The 19,332-nt window shown below is 36.7% G+C and overlaps 1 protein-coding gene across 5 annotated transcripts in view; it reads right to left on the bottom strand.

The window, feature by feature from the left end:
• Window positions 1-5,784: 5,784 nt before the first annotated feature.
• The window catches only part of rptor (regulatory associated protein of MTOR, complex 1), a 245,859-nt gene continuing 232,311 nt past the window's right edge, over window positions 5,785-19,332 (bottom strand). For all 5 annotated transcript variants that reach the window (XM_055213775.2, XM_055213774.2, XM_055213771.2 and 2 more), the window contains 3 exons: window positions 18,280-18,396; window positions 17,902-18,031; window positions 5,785-7,559 (listed from right to left, as the gene is read on the bottom strand). In XM_055213775.2, coding sequence (XP_055069750.1) covers window positions 7,491-7,559; window positions 17,902-18,031; window positions 18,280-18,396 — 316 coding nt within the window. In that variant the 3' untranslated portion in view covers window positions 5,785-7,490. The remainder of the gene's footprint in view (window positions 7,560-17,901; window positions 18,032-18,279; window positions 18,397-19,332) is intronic.

Raw genomic sequence — 19,332 nt, forward strand, 5'->3', positions numbered from 1 at the left:
ATCTGCTGGAGAAAGTCACTGACTGCTGGATAAAAGTCCGTGGCTGCTGGAGATTAATACTACTGTATTAACAAATTTCATGATAAAATGAAAGTGAAATTATGTAATTGGCCCAACAGCCACGCTGCGAAAGAAATTCTCTGGCTGCTCGAGATGCCCTTGCGAGATGCCGCTACGAAATGCCGGAGAACGTCACTGGCTGTTGGAGTTGACTCCAGAAGTGCTGCTACAGGATGCCGCTGCCGCATTTTGCGCTTGCTGTCTCTCCATTCTTGAGTCACGAGACGTTAAACGTTGACGTTAAACGCGCACGAAAAACTCCCGGTGTGTAAAGACCTTAAGACATTTTTTGCGTTTGGTGTCAATCTTTTCACCACATTTGGTGTCAATCTCATGAATCCCCTCAGGCACGTGCACAGATGGGCTCAACCTGTGCAGAACACATGCCCTTTTTGTCCTTACACTCAAAAAAGTGCCCTTTTTTGGATGTGTTTTATTATTTTTTTAATATTTAAATCAATGCTATTGTTAACCATTTACGTCTGCCTGCCTGGTTTACACATATATTTAGTAAATAAAATGTATTAAAAAAAGAAAATCTTTTTGAATCAGCTCAAACTGTCAGTCAAACCTCTTAACTCCGCCCCCTGAGTGCAGCAAGCTTCAAGTTCCACAGCAGTCAGAGCAGCTGAACGTCTTGCAACGGTAAATAAATATCTTGTTGTTTGAGTACAATGCTGTCTCATTAAGAAAGTAACACTAGTATGTCTGTAACGGCGCATGTTTTATAAATTTGAGCCGAATTATCCATAGACGGGATTGGGCGAGTGGGCAATCAAGGGCTCCAAACTGCGACCAAATGGAGTTTTTGACACAGCCCGAGCAGTTTTCCAAACAAGTGTTCACGCATGTGAAGGGCACCCGTGACAACAATACGGAATGCATGGTCGGGTTTTTACCGCTTTTTTGCATGACGCGTCTCAATCGTTTAACTAAAGTCAACACATCTCACTCAGACCCACGAGAAGAAGAGCCCGCGCGGGGTTGTCTAGTCTACATTAACACCAAAAACATTACAGATTAGAAAGGTCTTAGACATCAGATGCCCAAAAATGCCTGAATCTCTCTCATCAATGGAGCAGCAACTGATGCACAAGGGAGGTGTTCTTTCCTCAATTCTTACCCTATCCCTACACGCATACAAACACACAATAATATGCTGTTATACTCAATATAACTACATAAACAAATCAAAAAATTAAGCATTGTTTTTACACAGGCCTACTAAAGGGTTAATGGTGCCACATGGTTATCAACAATTAAAATGACAAATTTTCTATGGCTTTCTTCAAAATGTCCTCTTTTTCTGAGAAATAATGACACCTTAACACAAAGGCAAAGGATCTAAGAGTGGGATTTTCTCGAGGTTGAGGGCCTCTTTCAAGAGACCGGACACAAACTCGGTTACCTGTTTGCCGTGTTCACGCCCCTCTTTAACTCCTGTAATGCGAATGTTTGAGCGGCGTGACCTTGCCTCCAGATCCTCACTCCCTTGCTTCAGTATGGCCCAGTATTCAGTATTTGAAGTCATCTGGAGTTCGACATTAGCATTGACAATGTTACTAGGCGCAGATTCTGTATTCCTAGTCTGTGGTTACTTCGACTCTTATTCATTTAACTTCATCGCTCAAACTGGATACAAACTGACAGGATTCTGACTGTTAAGCCCACACCAATGCAGATTTAAAATACACATGTAGAAAAGCTAAGCTAATGTTTTCAGATCATACATTTCTGCAGTCAGAATGTACTATTTGCTATGAACTATAAATGATCATTCACAGCTATTGTTATTTCTTATTGAATATATTGAGATAATTTCTTAAGTATGTATATTTGCCACTTCTGGATATTTGTTTTAAATAACTATTATGAATTCATATAATTAATTTGAGGAAATCATAATTCATGATTAATTGATTAGAAACTACTTCTTAAATGATGTTTTAAATTGTCTGAAGGATTGTTTCTAATGTTGACTTACTCTATGCAGCATTGCTGGTTTACAAGGAAATGTTAATTTATTAAAAAAAAGAAAAAAATCCTGTTGCACCACCACACTTGACAGTGTGTTTCTTTAACCATAAAAGCCTAAAATGCCATTGTATTACTATCTTTTGCCTTCTTTATTTTCTTTATTTTTGTTACTTTTAGTTATTTTTATTGTTAAAAAACATGAAAACATTAAATTTCCTGCATGTTAAAATGAAAACCTGAAATATTTTAATATATTTTATACTTCAATAAATAAAAACATGACAATACAAAATTTTATTTTGATTGGGTTTTTTTTAAATAGTATTATAGTTCATATTTTCTGATTTCCACAGTGTTTGAATTCCCTTAGTTGACATATCAACCATTTGATAGAGGCCGATATTTAAAAAATTATTTTTAAAATCATTTTTTAGTTTTTCAACATAGGATGTGTTGAAAAAAAATACATTGAGTGTGTTAACTAGCGACATAAGGAGATAAGAAATGCAACATTTTTTTTTCAAATGCCTTTTTCTTGGTGTGGCAGCTAGGGTTAAACTTATTCAAAACTACTGAAAGGGAACACACGTGTTTGTGTTTTCTCCTATATTTCAATTTTCTTTAGAAATGGTGGATCTTGAGATTACTTGTTGGTTGAAAAAGCTTGGAAACCACTGATATACAATATACAAGCAAGATTTATTTAGTCTGCAGGGAAAACAGATGGAAAAATAAAATCATTATCTTAATTTTTTTGGTACTTAGATCATGTATTGTCAAATAACATAAGGTAGGCCTAACTTGTGTCAAACAAAAATAATAATAATAATTAAAATAATGACTTACTTTTATCCAATAAACTGAGATGAGTTTTGCATAAAATAGATTTTTGTTTCTTGCATGAGTAGTTGAATGATTATTAATAGACGATTCATTGTTAAACCTAAGACTTAATACGATTTGTAGATTATTTTCCCTTTAGAAGCCATTCGTATAAAGTTGCGCTCAATCAACTTTGACATAAAGCTGTGGGGACATCTTTCACCCGCAATTTGGGGCTGCTGTGAGTACTGACAGCATAGGGACAGCAGCAAACCCGTCTGGGGCATGCCAACACCGGCCCTTCTGGCCAAAAAAACAGACCGGCCCACGAGAATGCTCTCGATCCTCCCCATTGCCAATCCAGGCCTGCACATGCATAAAATAAGAGCTATATAAAACAAAACTTGAAGCTGCTTGTGAGGAGCTCGACAACTCTACATATTTACATTGTGCCACTCCAACCAGAAGTCCCAGTTATGTCTTAAAGTAAATACACAGTTCAGAAAGAAGTCTGATGTGTGTCAGTATATGGATCCGTGCTTATTCAGTCTTAAAGTGCCAGTACCCTCAAAAAAATCTGCTTTTGTTTGTGTCAGTGAGTTAACACACTATGTTAAACGCAATGATGTTAATTAAACAACAGAGGACAAAAGGAAAATCACGTCTGTAGCTTTAAAGAAATTAAATATATTTAATTTATAGAATTAATGTGTTATTATTAATTTGTCTCTGTTTCTGTTCCTAAATACTACTGTTATACTTCATTTGTAACTTTATTTTTTCTCAAAAAACGTAATTTCTTCTTGAGAGACCTAAACATCTTGGATGACATGAGGGTGAGTAAATTATAGTTTTTTTATGAAAGTTAAGTATTCCTTTAATTTTTTTATCCACAAGAACCACGCATGGAGGCTTACTTCAGTGTTGCCACCTCTCATTATTCTCATGCCACCCCATAAATTATTTTCTAGATCCTCCCCCTTGTAACAAATCAGAGAACATAGACAAGAATGGTGGCGTGTTCTGGGACGTGTTCTCTGGTTCCCTGCGGTTGCTGCGCACATGGATGCAGACAAGTAACGGCGTTTCACAAAAAACCTAGGGTATGACATAATTTCCTCTGATCATACAACAACAACATTTCCAAATAATAGAACTATTAAACCACATTATAAGTATTTAAACAAAGTGTTGAAATACTCCACCAACATGCAGAAAATCCACCAAACTAAAAGTATACATGACATGGACATGTACAGATTTACAGGTTACAATACGTAAGCAATACAAACTTCAACAGATCTACTAAAACAGTCTTTTATTCAAGCTAATATTGACCTTCTATAAAACACATTTCACCATTTATACTGTGACAATAAACAGATTTTTAAAGGCACACCGCGAAACTTTTTGGCCACTAGGGGGCGCTAGACATGTATTTTTCCCGCCTAGCGCCCCTAGAGGCCACAAGCGCCGCAGCACTGTCGCAAAGGAAAAGAACTGGCCAACCTTAAAACTAAACTAAAAACGAAACTTTTAAAACGCTAAACAAACAACATTTTGAGGAATCAGGGAGAAACGCAGTCGTGTAACAACTTTCTGATGAGGAACTTGTGGCATAAATAATAAACCAGGCTTGATGACGTATGCAGCCTGCATATTTGACCTCCGGAGGCTGCAGCCTTCCAATTGAGAAACGACCAGAAGTATTTCCTTACCTTTTTCGAAACAAATAATGTTGCATCGTCTCTCTCTCTCGCCGCAATGGCGCTCGATTTTTCTCTCTTTTGTGTGAAAATTGTCGTTCCAAATCCAAGTAAACCGATGTGTTTAGGTCTGCCGCTTTGTAATACGTCGCGCGAGTGACAGCGGAACGCAGCAAATGAGGAAGAGAGAAGAGAGGAAGAGAGAAACGCTCAGATCTGATTGGTGAATGAATAGGGTTTGGTTTTACACTGTGTGAGTTTGAGCAAGTTTGACTGCTATACCATCCTGGATTGTAATGTTAATACCATAGACAGTAAAAGAAAGGTAAATACGTGAACACGTGAATGCAGCATCTGAATACAGGGAACTATATGCAAGATAATTGCCGTCATTTATAAAGAAGATCGCATTTATGTATGAATCAAGATCGTGAGTTTATATAAAAAATTGCCTTAAAGGGGAATCGAACCCAGGTTGCCCATGTCATAGGTCCATGACACTAACAGAGTGCCACAGAGTCACATAATAAAAATTGCTCTCTACACTCCTTAAGTAGCCTCCAGCAAAATTCACGTTAAAAAAAATTGTGTGGAGGAAGTGACGTATGCTGTAAAGCAGTCAAATTTTGTATTTTTTTGTGCTTTGGTTACTACCCGAAACCAAAAGTGATACAGACCTCGTCAGGCTATGGTAGACATGTCATTCAACCTATTTAAAGTCGATGTACTATCACAAGGGTCTAGAAAATGCATTATGAAGGTTGAAAAATTACATGGTGTCGCTTTAAGAACAGGTTTTATAGCACATGACATTAGTTAACAGACCTAAAGTACACTAAATTATTAAATAAAATTCACAGTGAACAGAACTAGATATAAAAACACATCTTACCTTTTGTCATCAGTATATTAAAAAAGGCGTGCAAATAATTAATGCAATTCACTAAGTAAACTGGGTTTTCCCTGTTTGATGGAACTGTATCACTGTAAAAAAAACATGCAGCATTTTTGTCAAATCAACATATATTTTTATGTTACTTTAACTTAACCAATTAAGTTACAATGACAAAATTAATAATAATGTGGTTTATCTTATCAATGAATACAAGGATGCAACCCCCCCTCCCCCAAAGTATTTATATTAACTTAAGAAAAGTATGATAGGGGGTTAACTGCAATAGGGCAGGGATGAAAGAAAGACTAAAAAGACAAGCAAATATGAGATTTATGCATCTGGTTTATTTGATTGATTTCCTTTGTTATTTTAAACTATGGTAAAAAGCATTGTACAGCCACAAAAAAACACCTGCTTGTTTACATTTATTGTAATAGACTCTTAAATATACAAAAAATTAAGGATTAGTAGAATCGTTAAGATTTTTATTATCATAAGGACAAAGTACCTCCCTAGTCCCTTAGCATAATTCTAAACAAATCCATTGATAGGCGCTCAACTACATTCTCCTTTTGTTGCAAATAAATCTAATAGTTCCTTTAGGATTAATGCATGATAACAGCATATGAGTGGCATCCAAATCATGAAAAACATAATTTCTGAAAATGCGCAGATAAACGATGGCAAGGTAAAAATTTCGCTCGTTAAAAATAAAATTCCATCAACCCATTTAACTGGTAACAAAAATAATTCAATAAATAAAGATATATTTTAATAACCAGATTATGGAAAAGAAAAATATAATACAGGAGATGAGGTACTAAATTTACAATAATTCAAACAAAATTATGATTATTGTTGCGGTACCCAAGCTTTGAGTAAATAATTTCATCCCTGACATAAGTGTAATGTGAAGATCAGCTTGAACTGCGAAAAGCAGAGAGTAACATTAATCTAGCAAAAATCGCAGCAGAGAGACAGTGTATGTACACAGTATGTACTGAAGCAGACTCATACATGTGTACATACATGTAAAACCGTAAAAGTCCTTTGATTATAACATAGAAACATGATGTTGATTTAGGTATACTGCTTCATTCTTTGGGTAACCAGGACATGTTCATTGTTCATTAGAGAGAAAGTGCTGTGAAAACAGCTTCTTATAAAAAAGTCAGGTAGATGGCTGTGTGCTTGCAGGCCGGTTCTCACTGCCCAACAAAAACACAAACATGTCACACATACTGAAGTTGCCTGTTGGATATTGAATGTTGGGAAAAACTGTCAGTGTTACACTGCCTCAACAAACAGAATTTTAAATAGGAACCATGAATGCAATAAACAACAACAAAATCTTGAGGAAACAGCATGTCCCAGTTTTGAAAAATGGATGCCAAAGCCTCGCCCATTTCTTCTTGTCTTGACAGTTCTGTCTTAAAATCTTTAGACATTTACCCCCTTTTTTGTGCATTTCTTTTCCAGCACAGGGAGAGGATTTGGCAGCGTGTGTACGTACATGTTAATCAGGGAATTATGTGTTGAGGGAGGCTGTTATCGGCCATTTAGAATGGTCATTTAGAATCTATTAGCTCTTTGTAGCCTCCTTAACGTGCAACACACACACACACACACACACACACACACACAGTTCTACAGCTAGACTGTCAGTTTTTCATGAAAGCATTGTTCTAAACATAGGGCTTCAGGGAGTTATCTGAGTTCTTTCATAGTCAGGCACCAGTGTGAAAACCCAAAACCTGGGGAGCTTCTGTAAGTCTGTCATCCTTCATAGAAATCCCTTCTTCATGTTGCTTTTTCGGATTCTGCAGGGGTTTAAAAAAGGTTTACAGTCCCAAACTCATCAGCCAGCTTTGACTGAAGAATTGAGTTGTTTTTCTACCTTTATGTACAATCTAAAAGTGTACAATCCATTTTAAAATGAAAATTATGATAATAATTATACTAATTGTAGTTATCACATGTGGGTGCACGCAGGGGGTTGGTGCAGCAGGGGTCAGAAAGATGTCATGATGTTATCTGAGTCTCTTTTCTGCCGAGTAGATTGACATGTAGTAGTCATTACTGCCCACTGCCAGGTGAGGCTGAGGAGATAAAAAGAAAAAAATCTATTTAACAGAAATATGTATACAGAATTTTTTTTCAAAAAAATCTTGTTCCAAACAATTGTAAATGGGGTAAACAAACTACTTATATTAAGGGTTCAAACCTAAAGTGCTGGAACTATTATATTTGCAAGGATTTTTAGGGGTCCAAGCACAAAGTGCTGCAAATTATAATGCATTTATATAATTATATAGCAAGATTTTAGGGTGGTTCATAATGACGCTTTCACGGCATAAAAAAAGTTGTATCTGTACTAGAAAACTCCTGTTTACACGACTGATTTTTGGAATTATCCCATCTACCACTGACTGTATACATCAAATTCCACCAGTTTAGGATACTTCCGGAAATATTTGGACGTATCTTGCTGAGGTATCCTACCATGATACAACAGCCATTTGTTGCCAAGGCAAGTAATTCCATCAAAGATTGTCATTTTCACACATACAGAGGCACTTGCATTTCACACCTTTCATCTCAACATTGATTGGTTGCTTTTAAAACCACTTCTAAAACGCTGACAATTTTTGGGGCACTACTTGGACACTCTACTGTTAAGATAATTTGATTGGTTACACTTTTTATTTAGCCCAATCAAAGCCATCATAGCTTACAGGTGCTGGTCAGTATCTCGGAAAATTCGAAAATTACTTAAAGGCAGGATAGGCAGGAATTATCTAAAAAAAACTTTTTTACAAATTTGTTTAAACTGTCTTTATATACCAATACATAAGTAAAATGTAAGTACTCTGGAAAAGAGAGTATAAAAATCGAGTGTCTGTAGACCTTTAAACACAGCTCATTTTTCCATTCACTCCACCCCCTCCCTTCTGGGTTTCTTTTAAAGCCACGCCCCCAAAAACAAATGAACGCGCAACGCCGACCGGCTCTGCGGGGAGAAGCATTTACCTGAGACATGCGGAGAGGAAGGAGCGCGGTGCATGTAGTAACATCATGTCACAATCACATGTAATAATAAACCTAACTTTATCACTATGAATTTAAACAAATAGGATGGCTTTTAGTACTCACTATTAAGCAAGCATATCGATACTGGTAAAGTTTAAAATATATTGTGTTTGATTCGGTAACAAACGAGCTAGTTATATTTATAAGACAAAGCTAAAAACAGATTGCATTGATACGTTTTTTATTACCATCAGTTACACTGTGATGAAGGTGAATTTCGTGGAAGATCCATAACATCAGGCCCGGATTGGCCATAGGGAGGACCGGGAGAATTCCCGGTGGGCCGGTCTGTTTTTTTTGGCCAGTGTTATCATGCCACCAGGTTGCTGTCCCTATGTTGCCAGCACTCACAGCAGCCCCATTTGCGTAATTTGCGGGTGGTAGATGTCCCCACCGCTTTATGCCCAAGTTGATTGTACCCCAACTCCCGACCACGGAGTAATTCTTGCGTTAGGGTCCATGAACATCTAAAACGTATGGACAACGCAGGACGGGCCGCTTTCTTCTGCCAAAGCAAGACGCGCTCGCCTGTGAACACGAGTTTTGTTTTAGACACGTCTATATTGAGTGCGCTTGCCGTGCATTTAGATTTAAAATAAAGTTGAGCGCGACTTGATTCAAACGGCCTCTAAAAGGAAACTGATCTACAAATCATATTTTCTTATCTAAGTTATAGATGTAACAAAGAATCATCAATGAATAGTTATTCTTCATCTATTTCAAGAGTAACAAAATTTATTTCATGCAAAACTCATCAGTTTATTGGGGGGAAAAAACTATGTTTTATATCAATATAACGTTTTCTCAAGTAAGTCCATTATATATTTGATATTTTTGACACAAGAGAGGCCTACCATATATTATTTGGCAATATACAGGATCTACTACTAAACAGATAAAGATTTTTATTTTTCTATCTGTTTCCCCTGCATACTTGATAAATCTTGCTTTATCAGGGGTTTCCAAACTTTTTTTAACCCAACAGGTAATCTCAAGACCCACCATTTATTAAAAATAAAAATATAGGGGAAAACACATTTGTTCCTTTTCAGTAGTTTTTGAATAAATTTAATTGCATAATATTAAAATACCTTATGGTAGGGCTCCACAATTATGGCAAAATCATAATTGTTTTAGACTACTGTATTTGCACTGAATTGAAAATTATATTTTTGGAAAATACAAATAATTGCAAGGCTGCAGAGAACAGTGCACTATTGCAGACTTAAACTACTGAGGATTTAATTGTATTATTTTAATATAGTCAGTCGTGAATTAAAGTGGGCTGGTCTAAGACATGAAACTCCAGGGCTGAAAATGAGTCCCACTCCGGCCCTGCATAACATAAACGGTGTTTGCATGCAAGAGTTTCCATGATGAAAGCATTGTTGACTCTGATGAGGACTACACACCGGAGACAATACTGCTAACCGCATCGTCGACTCAAGCAGTGTTAATTTCGTTGACGAAGACGATGACGAAAAATATTCGTCAACGAACCTTTTTCACGGACGAAAACTAAATAAAAACTAAATAAAATCCTATATGATGACGAAGACTGTAACGAAATATAACTGACACTTTAGTCAACAAATAAAAATAAAACGAAAATGTTAGGGAGGGATGAATGGAGAAGAGATCCAATCAGAGCGAATCTTTGAGGGTAGGTTGATCTACGCAGGCAGCAGAGGCATTTTAAAAAGTCGCGGCAAGTTCGTTTTCACAACAGGTTGTTTACATTATATTTAGTTGTACAGTCTTAGTTACCCAGCTTTGGCTGATTTCAGTTGACTTCGCTCGTTAGCAACACGCTAACGTTTTGCGGTGCACCCGGTCCTAAGACATGTCTCATTAACAACAAAAATGTCAGAGCTAGCGTCTAATCTGGTCACACTACAAATATGACAAGACGACAGCCTGTAAAGACGACTCATCCAGAAATACATGCGAAGGTAAGCATACACGCTAAGGTTATTTTATCAGATAAACCACCGTGTTTTTGCTAAACTTGGTATAACATGGAAACGAAATACACATCTGAACTGTATTGATTGTATTGGATTGTCTGAATTAATATTAAGTATAAATATTCAGTGTCCTCATATTGAATGAAATGTGTAACGTTACTATTATAGTAGATGTTGTGGTGTTACATGACTGGACAAAGTGCGTGCATAATTGCGTGTGTGTGTCTCTGTCTGTGTGTCTGCGTGCGTGTGTGTGCATGTCATTTAGGGACAATGCATATCTTTTTCAGGGACCATGTATATTTTTAGGTAGAGCGGGCCTTATGCTTATTTTATGTGATATTATCTTTTGTAAAAAAGCCACGGTCAGTTTTTTTGACATTAAGAATAAAATAAAATACGTGTTTTCTATAACAACCATTAAATCTGTGTCTGTATTGCATATTCAAACCTTAATACCATTCCATAACAGACTAAAAAACTTAAGACTAGACTAAGACTAAAAGATTTCAGATGACTAAAATAAGACTAAAACTAAATGGTGTGTTATTCAAAAGACTAAGACTAAATCAGAATTTGCTGCTAAAATTAACACTGGACTCAAGGAAAAGCTACGCGATATTTACTCTCGTTTGTTTTCTTCGTTTATTCCCTTTTTTGCCTTGTTTGGCTTCGCTGACTGCATATGCAGGTACTGTGAGTTCTGAATGCTTTTTCTCTGCCGTACTTTTGCTCTTCCTAGAGTGCCTCATGCACGTTCAAATCAATCGGGTGTGCGCGTGTGTGGGCAGATCCCGTAGCAACAGGGGTGGTGCCATGGTCGCGAGAGAGAGTGATAGTCACGCAAGCCAATCATTTGTTTTGTCTCGAATGGAAATAATTAGTTGTGTTTAAAACAGTCGTGAGAGGTCTACAGACACTCGAGTTCTATAGTCTCTTTTTCAGAGCACCTACACCCCACTTATGTATTGGTATATAAAGACAGTTTAAACCAATTTGTAAAAAAGTTTTAAAAAGTTTCATTATATAATCATTTAAACTAGGTATGGTTTAATCAAATAATGTATGTTACCAGCAATACATCAATTACAACCTTACTATAGTGATTGTATTTACTAGCTGCTGACCTCATATTATTTTTGCTTCAAAAGTGCATAACTCACCTGTAAAAATCATTCAATAATTCCATAAATCTTTCTTAGTTATAAAAAAGCTTTTTATTTTATTATCTTTTTGTTATTGCACTTTAATTGTAAAGATGTTCCTACAATAAAAAAAAACAAGTTTGAGATGAATATTTCCTTGTCCTCTTTGACCTATACTAGAATTCTCCACCTCTCCCCGCTGTAAAAAAGTAACTTTTACTCTGAGTAAAATTAAAATGACTTACTTTTTACTTTTACTTGAGTAGATTTTTAGACCAGTAACTTTACTTTTACTTAAGTAAAATATTATTAAAGTAACTTTACTTTTACCCAAGTAGAATATTTTATTACTCTTTGCACCTCTGCATTCATGTGTATTAAAATTAAATTTTTGTCCGTTCATAGAGAAAGAGAAACTTTCTATCTGTACACATTTCCTTGCAAGTACAATTTTGCCTGTATTATTGGTGTCCCCTTCAAAAATTGTTCTTGAAAAATGTTATGTTTATTGTCCCCCCCAACATTTAGATGACATTTTCGCCCCTGATCTTCGCAGAACCTTTGTGTATTGACAAGAAACTTAGTTTATGTGATTAAAGTCATGACCCGAGAGTGCAAGCACTATTGCCTCACAACACCAACTAGTGGTTTCAGAACATGTTTTGCTTAAAAAACTGCAAGCTTAGATCTAAAATCATAACAGTCATCACGGATGATTCCTCTAAGCATGCCAAGTCAAACAATACCTAATGTTGGCCATTTAGGGTGTCCCATGACAAAATGATTATGATGCTGTATCCGTTTGTGTATTGAGATGAAAACTGTGACATGTAATTACAGTCATGACCTCAGGATGCATGAACAATTTCATCACAGCGCCACCTAGTAGTCTTGAGATATGAAAAATGCCTATTTTGCTTATATCTTTGGGAAAAAATCAGCTGAAGTTTTTTTCTTTGTTTTAAACCGCTTTCCCAAACTTCCCAAATCTTTTTGTCTATTTGGACGTTTCTGTGGATAACAACCAAGAAAGGCAAGATAAAACTTCCCAGTCTCCAGGAACAACAGAATCACAGCTGATGTCATCACACTCTCTTTCCCTCTCTCCAACATAGTGTTGCACGATGCATCGATACTGCAAAAGTACCGCGATTCTCGGAAATTAAAAACGTCACGGTTCCTAAATGTATTAGTATTGATACTTCTAAGAATGAACGGATCACAGATTTGAAAAATACACATTTCATGTTGGTGTGTGCAACACACGTTTCCATTGCCTCCCTGTGGACGCCTGTGTTTTTCTCCTCACACACGCATCCAAAACTGCAGCTGTCATGTGACAAAAACAACAGCAAGATGGATGCATGTGCGAGCACAAGTGATACTCTTGTCGCCGTTACAGTCGAGCGCAAAGCAAAAGTTATGTTCAAGGCTTTGTTTATTCTCGCGCTTTGGTCCGCAATGCAAGCTTCCGCTGATCGCGTGTGGATCATCTCTTTATAAGGCTGCGCAAGTGATAGGCAGCGGAGCTCGTATTTATATGCTTCTGATATACTGTTGTCATTTTCTTTCAGTTTGTTTCACTAAACCGTATCTCCACTATTTTAATGAATACTTGACAAGCACTCAATGATTTTTTAAACTCCTCAAAAAGAATGGAATAATTAGTAAACGGCTAATTCAACATCTCTAAAAACGCAACTTTCATAAATAACGTTAATAATTTGCAAGGTGCTAAAATAAAGCATACAAAACATCAGCTAAAATGATCTATAGGCTATATGATTATAATAAGATCATGTGCATGTTTGTCAGTGATTTATTTATATTAGGTTATTATATTAAAGCATTTAAAGATCACAGACCTACGCAAAGGATGTGCATTTCATTTGTGAAAAGCCTTGTAAAAAATTATGGACTCAAATATAAAGTTAACCACAGATAAATCAGACATTGAAGTACAGGAAACATTAGCCTATATTAATCCATATTTCACAGCTTAAATAACACATGGTTATTATTTAGGCTCATTATTTCCTATTAATTATGGTAATGTTATGGTTAAGTCAATGTTAGCAGTTATCACTATAACCACTGCATATAGAGATGTTTTTCATATTTTGTTCAAATGTTTAATATATCTGCTGTTCATATGTTCATTTATTAGTGAGTTATATTATTAGAATGTTGTCCTGGTTTTAAAATAAAGCACAGCAATGAGATTTGAGAGTGTTTCTCCCTTTTCATGAAAAGTATCGAAAAGTATCGGAACCGCAATTCTTGACTTGGTATCGGCACCGATTTTTTTTTTTTTTTTTGGGTATCGTGACAACACTACTCCAACATCACCACTTCTGTGCTTTTCAGAGAATATGGAGTAACTGGTATTTGCTGGAACAAGCTCACCCACTCTTTTACTGCGAGTCCCCAAATATCAACCAAGAAACGGCGAGCTCCACAACCACCAAAGCCTCGGGCCCAGCCTGCCCTCCCCCTACATCTGAGAGAGCACTCTGACCTCTGCCTCAACGTCAGGGATCACAACAGCCCTCATCTGCAAACAGCACTGGTAACTGATATGTGTTGGGTCCCTGCTACTACGGCAGTAACAATCATTAATGTCTACAGAACAAGCGGGAGCCCAATGTCCCTTTAGTTTTCCCTATCTCTGTCCTGATATGTGATAGAAAGAAGAAGGCCCTGTCCAGCCACACTGCAATTCTATCTAATCTACTTCATTCTGAGATTGGTACAGGGCCAAAACCAGTTACTGTTAAGTAAGCACTTCTGAACACCCGTTCACTAAAGAACAAATCACTTTTAGTTAATGAACCTATCACCACTAACAACCTGGACTTTACGTTTCTAAATGAAACCTGGTTAGAGTACTTAATGAAGCAGCCCCACCCAAATTTACTTTCATGAGTGTCTATAGAGCTGTTAGAAGAGGTGGAGGAATAGCTGTTCTATTTTGTTTACAATTATTTATAGCCCCCCCCCCCAAATTACATCCCAACATTTGCTGATGAATTCACAGAACTAATATCAACAATTTCCTCTGAATTTGATTGTTTTGTTATTTCTGGAGATTTCAATATTCATATAGACAATGCAGAAAACAATACTGTGGTTGAACTGTTAAATGTTTTAAACAATTTTGATCTTACCCAGCACATGCAAGGTCATACACACTATCAGGGACACACTCTTGGTCTGCTTATTAGCAAGGGTTTAAACATTTCATCCACTGTTATTAAGGATGAAGCACTATCTCACCATTTCTGTGTTTACTTTGATTTATTGATCTGTCCTGCCACTGATGCTAGATCTGTCTATGTCAAAAAAAAGGTTCATAAATAAAAACACAAGTAAGGTATTTATGAATGCTATATCAATATTGCCAAACATATCAGGAGACTCTGTTAATGTTCTTCTTGAAAGTTTAACTTAAAAGTTAAAAATGCTATTGATAGTTTAGCTCCAGTAAATGTCAGGATGATCACTGGCAGATGTAAAGCACCTAGGAGAAACACAGCAGCAGTACAAAGCTAAATATATGTGGTAGAAACATCTATAAGGACAATCTTTGTGCTTTCAATGTAGAACTAGACACAGCTAGACAGACCTTCTTCTCAAACATTATAAACAACAACATAAACAACAATCACACTCTTTTTGCTATGGTAGAGAGACCAACAAACCCCCAAATCAAGTTCCTAGTGAAATGCTCTCTGACAACAAATGCAATGAATTTGCAACATTTTTCTCTGAGAATATCAGTAATATCAGAATGGTGATTAATACGGCCTCATATTGTACTGTGGTCAGTCAGATATCATTACAACAACCTCAGAAATTACTCATTCTCTCATAATTTGACATTTGATATCCTTGACAAAACAATACAACATTTTAAAGGTTCAACTAGGAGCCTTGTTATGCCCCCCCACATCCTTTCTCAAAAAGGTACTTAGCTGTTTAGAAACTGATCTCTTAAAAATAATAAATACCTCTCTGATCACAGGCACTTTCCTAGAGTCGCTAAAAACAGCAGTTGTTAAGCCTCTCCTAAAAAAAAGAATAACCTAGACAAAACCACACTTAGCAACAACAGACCAATTTTAAATCTTCATTTTATAGGCAAGATTATTGAAAAGGTGGTTTTCAATCAGCTGAACAAATTCTTAAACTCAAATGGCTATTTGGACAATTTTCAATCTGGTTTCCGTCAGCACCACAGCACAGAGACAGCGCTCATAAAGATAATAAATCATCTGGAGATACCTCTGCCATCGTTTAAAATTACTCTGGACACAGCAACGAGACCTGCCCTCCCCTTTGACCCTGATTGGCCCCGACCTGATCCTGACTGTATTAAACAACTAATCAAACTGATGATGGCAGTGACATTACCCAATCAGAGGTAGAATAGCACAAGTCTTTACAGAATGCGAGTGGTAATGTTTTTTATGAATGCTGCACAACTTGAAAATATGGAACAAACGACGTCCTGTATTGATTCAAAATGGGACGCACTATATTCTCAAATTCCGGACGACTTCAAAAAATGTTTGGGAAATTGTAGCTTGTGTGGAAGCTACCGCACTACTTGGTCAAATAAAGAGCTTCACTACTGAAAAGCTATTTGATTTAAAAAGCAGTGAAGCTACCACCAAGCTACCAAAAAATGTAGTTTAACAAATAGCTTCGCTACTTGTAGCGACGCTACTGCCCAACACTGCCGATTTTTGATATAAAAAATTATTGTGTACTGGATTTTTTTTAACCATTTTCATAGTCTTGGACATGCTTTGATGCATTTTTAGTTTTTGTGTAACATCAGTTTTTATTTTTTTCTTCCTCATTTATTGTTAGTGGCTGTTTTTGCATCATTGACATTATAACCACATTTTTTGATTGCAGAGCAATGACACCTTTTAATCTTGCATTCTTGATTGTTGGTTGTTTTTCCTTTTGCTAAGAGGTAAAAACAGAGCTAAATTTCTGGCTTGTACATTAAGTTATATGGAGCATAACTCCATAATAAAAGTGTGTGTGTGTGTGTGTGTGTGTGTGTGTGTGTGTGTGTGTATGCGGGCATGTGTATATGCGTGTGCGCCCGTTTTTGTGTGTGCATGAAAAAAAGATTTCTGTAAAAATCTTCTCCGTATTAAATTTATGAACATCATTTATTATAAACACAAAAACAACTTCAAATAAAATAAACAATGAAGCAAGAGTAGAGGATGGACGGAGAATTAATCAATCAAACTAACTTTTAGTGTGTAGTTGTGCACGTGTGTGTGTTTAGTCTTTCCAGCAGGACCTGCAGCATAACCCTTGGTGCTCTCTGCAAGTTTGTCTAGAGGGACAGGAGACTGCTGCAGGAGACTGAATCCCCCTCACCAGTGCAGCAGCAACTGGTGTGTGAGGGAGGTGCTCTCTCCTCAATATTGCTGCAGATACCAGAGATTTCCCAGCTTCTCTAGGAAAAGCCTTCTCCTAAACAGCTTTTCACCTCCCTCATGCACGAGTTGCTGCTGCACTTGGAAGATAGATTCAGTCTCCTGCAGCTATCCCTCCAGACATAAAGCCACAGACACCAGCAGCTCTGGAGTGAAGAGGGGAACATGCAAGTGTTGCACAGAACAAAAAAGAAGAACAGCGCCACCACTTCCGCTGTGGTGGATACACTTGCAGAGAGCACCAAGTGATATCACCAAGTGAAGTCCTGCTGGAAAGCCTGAACACACACACACACATACATACACACTAAAAGTTAGTTTGATTGTTTAGTTCTCCATCCATCCTAGGAAAAAACACCAACATTCAAAAATGCCTGAAAATAAGGGTCATGGCTCTGCTTTTTAAAGATTTTCTTGTTACATTGGCAGGTGTAGTATCAGTGATATGTTACATATACACTGCCGCCTGCTTTACCAGAGTTGAATGTTGCAAACATCAAATACGGCAATGTGGGATTTTTTTATAGAAAGACTAAAAATACAAGAGAAATACTGGGAATTATTTAAATGGGATGATGGTGGGAAATAATGGTAACATTTTAAATAGGACTATTAACATGTAGTAACAAATGATGGGCCCACTTATGGGGCAGTGATGAACAGGTTAAGCATTAAATGGCCTAGCATCAACCAGACTGTTTATCAGACTGTATTTTTCATGAGTAGTGTGAGTGTCTAATGTGTGTGTCATTATGGACCAGTGAATTGTCTTACCCAGTAAGGGTGGAAGGCCAGGCAGCTGATGGCTCCAATTCTTTGCCCCATGAAACCATCATAGTATTTAATGTTACTGATAACATCCCCATTGGAGTTATACACAGCTATAAACTGATTCATGGAGCCACTGATGAATAGATAGAGAGAGAGAGAGAGAGAGAGAGAGAGAGAGAGAGAGAGAAAGACAGGGGGGAGAGGGACTAAAATTAAGAACCTTTTAGGAACCTGATTTTTTGATTAAGCAACACTAAAATCATAACATCATTCAGCTGTATTTTATTTAAATGCAAATGTTTCGAAAGTTTTAACAAAAATACACTACATTTGAATCAAAATGAATCATAATAAATTATAAAGTGCATGTATATCTCTCACCAGGCGAACAAGTTGGCCTGAGGATGAATGTCTAGTGCTGTTAGTCCTTTCACAGTCTGCAAGACGTTGATTGTTTCTGGTAACCGTGGGTCAAAGAACCGCACATCTCCATTCACACTGAAAGAGAAAAACCAACTTGATTGTCATACACGGTTTATCACTCCATAAAAAATTGAAAGTTAATCCCAGTTAAACTATAAAATGTAATGTAATAATATTAAAATGTAATAACAAAAGTGGGTTAATCTTTCCCCACAATTAATATAATAAAAACGTAGAGGTTTAGGGAGTAATAGCTGTGTGGCCACAAGAAAGCATAAAGACTGGACTATAAGTGAAAATGGGTTATGATGAGTCCACATTTAACCTATTCAAAAGTGATAGGCACGTTGGGGTCAGAAGACAAGCCTGAAGCAGTGCACCCATATCATGCATAGTTGTTTCCCCTGTACAAGCTTTTGAGGACACAGTGTCTGCTTGGGCTGCTTTAAACGCACGCTATGTAAGAGTTTTGCATTAAAATATATATAAAAAATATACTAGCTCTGTGTTATATTTTTATATAGTTCAAAAGAGTGTTCTGCCCCTGCTCATAGGGATCGTGTCATGACCACATATCATTTTAATTCTGTGGTAGAACTTATAAATCTGTACACTTAACACATACTGTTGTGCTGAGCTTAACAGAATAACATCAACTCAACTAAATACTTCTATGCTGTGTTGCACCAACATGTTCCTGTCTTCAGAATTTGTTCAAGAAGAAAGCTGCTCTCAAACAAATAATCCAAAACTCACTGTAGTATCTTAATCGGGCATTAAGAAGTGTAACCAACTAACGGAGGTCATATATCCATAACTTCAGATTTGTGGTGAGCAATATATTGTACTTTCCAGACTATAAGCCGCATCATGCAAAAATCTGTCATTAAGACGAAATAACATATATAAGTCAAAGTGGACTATAAGTTGTGTTTATTTAGAAAATTATTTCACAAAATCCAAGCTAAAGAACAGACATTTAATTTGAAAATGCAAGTTATTCAACTTCTT

Source organism: Misgurnus anguillicaudatus, chromosome 8, assembly GCF_027580225.2.
Source record: "Misgurnus anguillicaudatus chromosome 8, ASM2758022v2, whole genome shotgun sequence".
In the NCBI taxonomy this organism is placed as follows: Eukaryota; Metazoa; Chordata; class Actinopteri; order Cypriniformes; family Cobitidae; genus Misgurnus; species Misgurnus anguillicaudatus.